Source organism: Palaemon carinicauda, chromosome 15 (genome assembly GCF_036898095.1).
Source record: "Palaemon carinicauda isolate YSFRI2023 chromosome 15, ASM3689809v2, whole genome shotgun sequence".
Lineage (NCBI taxonomy): Eukaryota > Metazoa > Arthropoda > Malacostraca > Decapoda > Palaemonidae > Palaemon > Palaemon carinicauda.
The window spans coordinates 58,605,208-58,614,881 of record NC_090739.1 but is presented as its reverse complement, the minus strand read 5'-3'; the positions used below and the strand labels follow the sequence as shown (position 1 = coordinate 58,614,881).

Here is a 9,674-nt window from a genome sequence, read left to right as displayed (position 1 = left end):
AAGCAAAATTATAAGTCATAAAAAAATTAATTTAATTTACAATTAAACGGTAAATTTATGACAATTTACAATCCGAAGAATGACTGGCGAATATGGTGATCCTGATCAGTTCAATTCTCGGACAAACTTAGCGTGGACTTTCTCTCTCTCCGCCAGAGAACCTGCATTTGGTCCGCACTATTACCCCTCAATTTTCGAAACATCCGAAGGATCTGTAACCCATAGCATGAAACATTATAAATTGGAAACGTCAGGGGCTACAAACATAACAATGTGCATATATGCGAAATCTTACAAAACAAACGAACTTTTAATATTAACCTATGGAAAATACAAAACCTAGATCAATAAACGATTTGAATATCCTAATATAAATGTCAAGATCAAATTTAAAACTTAAAAGGAGACCCTTCAGACTTTATTATATATATATGAGTTTGGTTGCAAGACAAAAGGTTATAAAACCGTAACTATAGTTGAAAGTTCACTAAGCAAATGCATCGTACTTAATGCAAACCTTACCTCAACATATAGCCAGTCTCTTAGGTCCATAGAAAAGCAGTGACGAAGGTAGAGGTGTTGATGGTAGTCTTCTATTTGAGCTCTTGAGTCGTATAAGGTGGTCAGACGATGACGTGATCCATGAGCGGCTAAGTCCAGAGCCACCGATCTTACACTAATGAATGACAGCCATTGTCCTTGGCTGCCAAAAAATTAATTCAAATTCAGGAGAAAACTGCCTTGCTGCGCTTCTTACGCTGGCCTCTTCATACTGCCTTCTTCAGATCATTCACCACCGACAACGGTTTTCCCAGTCTTGTGTCCAGCAGCGAACAACCTGGTAAAACTTAAAATACATCGCTCAAGAATGGCTTGTTTCCTGCTTTAAAATTGTCCCAAGAGGTAGTTTAAGGTATGCTAAGTAGATGCATTTGCTTTTCAAAATAAAAGAACCAAACCATTCCCGAACAAACAATTTAAACATAAGAAATTTACCACAACCAAACAATTCATATAATATACAACACAATAAAATGCACAAGAATGTGCATTTTTCTACACTCCCGCGAGGGGATTCAATTTTTCTAGGAAAAAATTGAATTACAATATAGCGATCAAAGATCACGCTAGACTGTCATCCAATAGTTTCTTTACCTTATCTTTCCCAATCATGGCAGCTCGCCTCTTGGGTCTCTCCTTAACCTCATCTTCCTTGCTCAGTTTATCCTCACATGGCGATTGTGCTTTATCGTTAAATTTAGCCTCATATTCCCGTTTATAGAGCAATGGAATCAAGGATGAAACGTGCCTTTTAGTCTCTTCCCTACTTTTTCCTTTGAGTACTGTTGCACCCGTTACTTCACCTAAAGAGTTCAGTTTTATCTCTTTGACAATACCCATTGGAAAATTAGTAGGTTTAAGAAGGGGTTCTTTAATGAGAACAATGTCTCCAACTTCTAATAGTTTATGATTAACAGGTTGGTATCTACTGCGTTTGTCAGTGGCTTGATTCACCAGCTGCACAACAAATTCTTTATTATATATCTCTATTATACTTTCCCTAGCCTTTCGTAACTTCCTGTGGCTGTCCTTCACATGGGAAATGGGAGATATATCAGGAACCCAAGTATCATCTGCCCTAGGTAAAGGATGTAAATGGGGAATAATATTTAAGGAATTCAATTCATGACCTTTAACTAAAATCTCTGGAGTTATAGGAGATGGTACAGGTTCAGTCCCATCATAGTTTCGCAAATATTCTTTAAAGGCAATTGGTCGACGGTTTACTATATGTACAATATTTTGTACAGCAAAGTCAAAATCTAAATATTCGAGGACCATATTCCGAATAGAGCCTTCAATAAGCCTTTTGACCATCTTAACACAAGATTCCACTAAAGATCCAAGTTCACTGTGGCCTTTATAGTACTGCTGAAAGCTCAAAGGTTTTATGTTGTTCTCCCTGAAATAGGATTGTGTATCCTTATCACTTAAAAAATTCTCAACGGTTCTAGCACCTGAAGTTAGCTGTGAACCTTGGTCACTTAAACAGAGTTCAGGCACCCCAAACTCGAAACAATGGAGCTGAAGTGCTCGCAAAAAGGATATCACCGAAAGGTCTACACAAACCTTAAGATTTATGGCTCTGGACCATAAACAGGTGATACATAATATCCATACCTTTGATTTCTTACCCATCCAATATACCCAGTAAGGTCCAAAATAGTCAATGAAAATATACCTGTAAGGTATGGTTGGAGGAGAACCCCTAAATTCTCTATAAGGGGACTGATTTAACTTTATAGTTCTACCGTTAAATCTACGGCAGTGAACACTTTTTCAAGACTTTCTTTACAGTAGAAAAACTGCAAGGAATCCAAAATTGTTTCCTAGCCTCAGATAATGTGGCATATATTCCAGAATGAGCTAACTTAACATGAAAATTTCTAATAATTTCTTCAGTCAATTTACTGTTTTTGGCCAAAAGAATGGGGAATACATAACTACCGTCTCTCCACTTATGAAATTTACTTTTAACTCTTAGTAAACCAGATTTCTTTTCAATGAATAAATTTAGTTGACTTACTATGTTAGGCATATCCCTAATTTTAGGGTTCCTTTCTCCGAAATATTTAAAAACATCCGGAAAATTTTGGCGTTGATCTTGCAAAATCATCAGTTGCCATGCATTCAAAGAAATTTCATCATTACTGAAAACCTCAAAATGGTCATACTTGCCAGATTTGTTCTTTAACTTCCGTTTGACATTGTTTATGAATGTCAGTACATGTTTGTAGACCGAAATCAAATGAAGCCAATCGAAATTTCCAACTGTAGAATTCAAAATGCCTCCCATCTCTGGCTCAGTCACACTCCCTATCTCACAGTGGCCTTCTGAAACTTCAAGTACATTGGTTAAAGGATTTGGGATCGTTACATCCAAACTGTCATCTTCCAAGATATCATGAATAGTATCAGGTCCTGTGAAGAAATTTGATTTTATCAACCTCTTATATGACAATGACCTGGTAGTACAATCTGCAGGATTTATCATACCTGCACAAAATTTGAAAGTCACAGGGACCGTTTCACATAGATTCTCTATTCTTTGCAACCTATTCATAACAAAAATACTTAGTTTTTTTAATTTATCAAACCTATTTGTTCGAGAATTTAACCAATTCAGTGCAACTGCACTATCTGAGAAAACTACCAATTTTGTAATGTTTATGGGGGAGACACACTCTGAACCACTAAGTTCCTTATAAATGTCAACAATAGTTTCCGTACCAAGCAAGAGAGATTGAAATTCAAGAGAAGGGATAGACTTTAGCTCTAACTGGCGTCCAATTATTCTATTTTTTGACAGAAGGAAACTTATCTCCTTTGTTCGCAAGTTCTTGATAAAGAGCACAACTCCATATATTAGCTTGCTAGAATCACAAAAAGCAATAATTTGGAAAGGATCATTCCTGCGACCAACAAATCTCTTCACTGCAATTTCAGGAACACCATTTACTTGCTTGCAAATATTAGACCATTCTCGTAGCTCCTCACCAGAGAGTCTATCGTCCCATCCAACTTCTTTCCTGCATTGTAGCGAGTGCATAAATAATCTAGCCCTGTTTAATAAAGGACCATAAAATGAGAACACATCAAAATTGGCTGCAATAGAACTTAATATTTGTCTTTTGGTCGTTGCATCCTTATCAAGTACCAACTTGCTTGCCGAAAGAGTATCACTGTTTCTGTCCCAAAGCAAACCAAGCAATTTTACTTTTGCAGGAGTCTTTTCCTTATCTTCATCTACCTGTTGCTGCAGAGAGTCATCATTGGTTATGAACTGCTGCAATTCAAATTTATAGGGAGAAAATATACTGTCAAGTTTCTCATAAACCCATTTCAACCTGTCTATATCATTGGTCGTGTAAGCCAAGTTATCCATGTAAGCTAAGTTATATAACTCTGTCTTCAATTCCTTTACATCAATATTGTCACCTTGGACATCCAACATCAAAATTTTATAAAGTGCTAACATTAATAAAGTTGGACTACATGGCAAACCAAATGGAAGTCTGCAATGTTTATAAACAATTAAGGAATAGTCCTTTTTACATACGTTCCTATACCAATAAAAGAGTAACCTACTTTGATCTGAAGGCACCAACTTAATCATCAGAAATGCCTTTTTTATATCAAAACATAACAATTTTTCATTAAATCTTAGCTGTAAAATAGAAGTAGAAATTTTCTTATTCAAACAAGGACCAGCAAAAATTGTTTGATTATGAGATAGAGTTAAAGGTTTATCTTTGTCAGATTCACACAAATTTGACAAAAATACATTACGGCATTTTGTAGACTCTCGGTCCATCTTGAACACTGGCATGTGCGGCAGGAAGCTATGTTGAGGGTTTTCCTCCAAGAATTGCTCCAAGTTAGATACTCTCTCTATAATGCCTAGCTGTTCCTGTTCTTTAAAAACCTCGTCAATCATTTGAAAAGCATTATCCTTTTTGCTAAATTTCTTAAAATTTGATTTTAATATTGCTTTTGAAAGATTTTGATTCTTACCAAGCAAATGAGCTACTTTCCCATTCCACAACAGAGGCATAACTAACCTTCCATCACGATCTCTACAAGTATTTTCTAAAGCAAATTCTACTACTTTCCTGTTCTCCTCAGTAAAGTCTTCGTCATATAAGTTAGAATCACTGTGCGAAAAACTTTCTGGCTTTGAGGAAAGAATTTCTTCTGCTGCTCTCTCGAGTTCAGCTTCAACAATCTGACCCTTATTTAAAACAGAAATATTAGCACAAGCAGGGAACTTGAATTCCTCTACCGAATCTAAGAACAATCCATCCATATTCAAATTACTATCAACTTCAAGGGGACCCTCACCCTTTGCACAAACTTCAGAAGAATGCTTTATCCGGTCTGGTAATAGAGTTAGATTTTGCTTATACCTTTCAATATCACCTACAAGCATCACTCCTAAGGGTGATTCTAAGTAAACAGAGGGAATCACTTCAGAACTACCTCCAAACAGCACATCCTTCTGTGGTACTAAATGAGAGTTATCATTTCCCAAGAGTAATTTTATATCTTCAACTTTGTCCCCAGACATATGCAAAGTTTTGTCGGCTAATACATAGCCCTTATCCTTAAATACTTGAGCTACTTCAGAGATACCTGGCAAAACTAATTTCAAATTAATAGACTTCATGGCAATAGCAGTAAAATAATCATCATTCAACTTTACCTTGTATACTACAGTGGCTAACGGCTTTGAAGAATTAATACCATTCACCACCAAAGAATAATTCGGGTCAACAACTTCAAATTGCATACTCTTAGCCCAATCTTCCTCAACGAAAGTTACTTGACTTCCTGAATCCTTTATACCTCGATCCCCATTGTCATTCAGTGAAAAGGAAGGCATAGCAGTCACCGGGTTACAAGAGATTCTTAAAACTCCTAAATCAGACCAAGTTAAATTAGAAACAACAGAATTAGAGTTCGATTTCTCTTTACAATTCCCCTTTGCCGTTTGATTAGTCACTTCTTGGTTATCTGAATCATTCTTAAGGTTATTAGCAGTACTTTTTGGGTCTTTACGAAATTTACAAAGATAGCTGAAATGCCACTTGTCACAATGTTTACATTTTCGGTTAAATTTAAACCTGCAATCTGAAGTTTTATGAGAATCGTAAGTACAGTTTGTACAAAAATTCAATTGTTTTAGTTTTTCAATTTTACTCTGTGGAGTTACATAAACTGAACACTTAAAAATTGGGTGATCAATGTCTCCTTTATTGTCTGCTAAACATAGAGAACATTCTTTAACTTTAGACTTCTCAACATTAACAACGGCAGAAGCTAAACAATTTGAGTTGGGCACAACCTTTTTCTCAAGATTACCTTGTTTCACATTAAATTTCTTGGATATGTTTCTATATCTTTCCAAAGCAGTAAAGATATGTTCATCTATTTGCTGCAACGAGGGCTTATTCGAGCCAGTAATATGCATTAACTGATTCTTGAAACAGTCATTAAACCCATTCCATATGAAATACTGTAAAACTATGTTTTGATCTATGCTTAAAGCCTCAAATTGATTACAAATTATTCTCATATTACTGATAAAGTCATACGGATCACTCTGATACGTTAGCTTCAACTCCGATAACTGCTTAATAACCCTATATTGTTGAGACAAAGTGTCTGCAAACGCTTTCTGTAATAATTTCTTAGCTTCTTCATACGAACGGTTGCTACAATCTAATGAGTTTACCAGTTTAAGCGAGTCACCTGAAAGCTGTCTCGTAAGAAGAGTAAATTTAACGTGAGTACTAAGATCATACTTATCAATAGTTGCTTCGAACTCTCGCAAAAACTTCGAAATATCTTCACCTTCTCGATTACCAAATGTCGGTAAAGGTAGTTCAGGTAATTTAAGCTGTGAAATTTCAGAACGCGAACGATCGGAAAGGTTTCCGGGCGAAAGTGACACCGCGGTCTTAAGGAGAGAGAGACACTTACTCAAACGATCGTCATAAACGAACCAAGTATCCATTTCCTCACTCACCAATTCATCGCCGTTGTCATCTTCATCTGCGCTATCCCAAATTTCCTTCAAAACCTCGTTATTCACTTTGTCAAGTTTTTCTTTAAGGTCAACCAACATGTTCATATGCTCGTTAGCATCGCTTACAGACATCGAAGAAACAAACCTTTCTATGAAATTACACTTCTTGGTAACTTGTTGCCTAAGGGCTGAACGAAAACTACGCGAAATGCTCTTCGGCGGCATTTTTCTAAGAATTTAACGAACAATTTTAAAACTTAAAGCAATACAGTGAAATATTAAGATACGGGACTCTGGAACGTAACCAACTCACGGAAATTCAAGAAAAACATACTCAAGGCAATAATGAACCTCGCAACCAATCCCATCCTCGTCGCCATTTTCGAAAAGCATTTTATGAGAGGGCAATGTAACATAAATTAAGGAGAAGCAAAATTATAAGTCATAAAAAAATTAATTTAATTTACAATTAAACGGTAAATTTATGACAATTTACAATCCGAAGAATGACTGGCGAATATGGTGATCCTGATCAGTTCAATTCTCGGACAAACTTAGCGTGGACTTTCTCTCTCTCCGCCAGAGAACCTGCATTTGGTCCGCACTATTACCCCTCAATTTTCGAAACATCCGAAGGATCTGTAACCCATAGCATGAAACATTATAAATTGGAAACGTCAGGGGCTACAAACATAACAATGTGCATATATGCGAAATCTTACAAAACAAACGAACTTTTAATATTAACCTATGGAAAATACAAAACCTAGATCAATAAACGATTTGAATATCCTAATATAAATGTCAAGATCAAATTTAAAACTTAAAAGGAGACCCTTCAGACTTTATTATATATATATGAGTTTGGTTGCAAGACAAAAGGTTATAAAACCGTAACTATAGTTGAAAGTTCACTAAGCAAATGCATCGTACTTAATGCAAACCTTACCTCAACATATAGCCAGTCTCTTAGGTCCATAGAAAAGCAGTGACGAAGGTAGAGGTGTTGATGGTAGTCTTCTATTTGAGCTCTTGAGTCGTATAAGGTGGTCAGACGATGACGTGATCCATGAGCGGCTAAGTCCAGAGCCACCGATCTTACACTAATGAATGACAGCCATTGTCCTTGGCTGCCAAAAAATTAATTCAAATTCAGGAGAAAACTGCCTTGCTGCGCTTCTTACGCTGGCCTCTTCATACTGCCTTCTTCAGATCATTCACCACCGACAACGGTTTTCCCAGTCTTGTGTCCAGCAGCGAACAACCTGGTAAAACTTAAAATACATCGCTCAAGAATGGCTTGTTTCCTGCTTTAAAATTGTCCCAAGAGGTAGTTTAAGGTATGCTAAGTAGATGCATTTGCTTTTCAAAATAAAAGAACCAAACCATTCCCGAACAAACAATTTAAACATAAGAAATTTACCACAACCAAACAATTCATATAATATACAACACAATAAAATGCACAAGAATGTGCATTTTTCTACAAGAGCTGTGCTCCTCTTGAATGATGGTCAACTGCATTGCCTCCAACTCCTTCAAGTCTTCAGTCGTAAGCTCCTCGATAAGGTTATGGATGTCAGCCTCATCGACAACAAGCCCCATGGACCTCCCGATTAAAATTATTTCCTCAACATCACCCTCAGGGGCAGGATCATCAACGGCCTCGTCTTCGGTTGAGGGTTCGAAACCTTCGAAGTCGCATTCTGCCACAACAGCTGGCCACAGTTTCTTCCATGAGGAGTTCAAGGTGCACCGTGAAACCTCATTCCAAGCTCTGTCGATCATCTTTAGGCATTGAACGATATCAATATGCCCCTTCCAAAATTCACGGAGGGTGAGTTGAGGGCTTTCGGTCACTTTGAAGCATCTTTTGAACAGATGCTTCGTGTAAAGCTTCTTAAAGTTGGCAATCACTTGCTGGTCCATAGGCTGGAAGAGAAGGGTGGTGTTTGGTGGCAAATAGAGAACCTTGATGAAGGAGAAGTCAGGATGAATGATGTCCTTGAGGCCAGGAGGGTGAGCAGGGGCATTGTCCAGTACCAGGAGACATTTGAGAGGAAGATTGTTTTCTTCTAAAATGTTCTTAACAGCAGGACCGAAGCAGACGTTTATCCACTCAATAAATATGGTCCTCGTGACCCAGGCCTTGCCATTAGACCTCCAAAATACCGAGAGCCTATCCTTCGTGATATTTTGAGCCTTGAAGGCACGAGGATTCTCTGAGCGGTATACCAGTAGGGGCTTAATTTTCAAGTCCCCACTGGCATTTGCACAAAATGAGAGGGTAAGTCTGTCCTCCATCGGTTCATGGCCAGGAAGTTTCTTTTCTTCAGCTGTGATATATGTATGGCAGGGCATTTTCTTCCAGAAAACGCCAGTTTCATCACAGTTAAACACTTGCTGAGGAATGTAGCCTTCTCTGGAAATTACTTTCTCAAACTTCTTGAGGAATTCTTCTGCTGCTTTCTTGTCAGAACTGGCCGCCTCTCCATGCCTGACGACTGAGTGAATACCAGTCCTCTTCCTAAAACGATCAAACCACCCATGAGAAGCCTTGAACTCTTGGGGGGCTTGCTGCGGCGTTCCTTCGTCTCCGCCGTCTCTCTAGGCTTCCACGAGATCGGTGAAGATGGCGCTCGCCTTGTGCGAAATTACCGATTGCGTGAGTGTATCACCAGCGATTTCTTTCTCTTTAATCCATAGAAGAAGGAGTCTCTCCATCTCGTCGTTGACAGAGGTCCTTCCACTGGCAAAGACAGTCATGCCTTCAGAAGACTTACTTGCTTTAATGGCTTCGTTGTTTTTGATGATTGTACCAATCGTTGACTGGTTACGGCCATATGTACTAGCGAGGGTAATGATGCGCATGCCTTCTTCGTATTTCTTTATTATCTCCAGCTTCATTTCCATAGTAATCATCTTCTTACTTTTCCCTTTAACATCACTAGCAATCTTGGGACCCCTCGCTAACGAACTAAAGTTGGAATTAAGCACTAAAATGCACAAAAAACGGATTTTCAATGAAGCGAAAAATCTATTTTTGGGTGAAATAGCCATGTCATCCTGATGGAAGGTTCCTTTA

General features: G+C 37.8%; 1 protein-coding gene across 1 annotated transcript; it reads right to left on the bottom strand.

Annotated features, from left to right (window-relative positions):
• Positions 1-725: 725 nt before the first annotated feature.
• On the bottom strand, positions 726-6,950 carry LOC137654621 (uncharacterized). The gene is given in 2 exon segments (XM_068388418.1): positions 726-2,332; positions 2,334-6,950. Coding segments are annotated over 2 exon segments (5,691 nt in total). The 5' UTR covers positions 6,815-6,950; the 3' UTR covers positions 726-1,122.
• Positions 6,951-9,674: the final 2,724 nt, after the last annotated feature.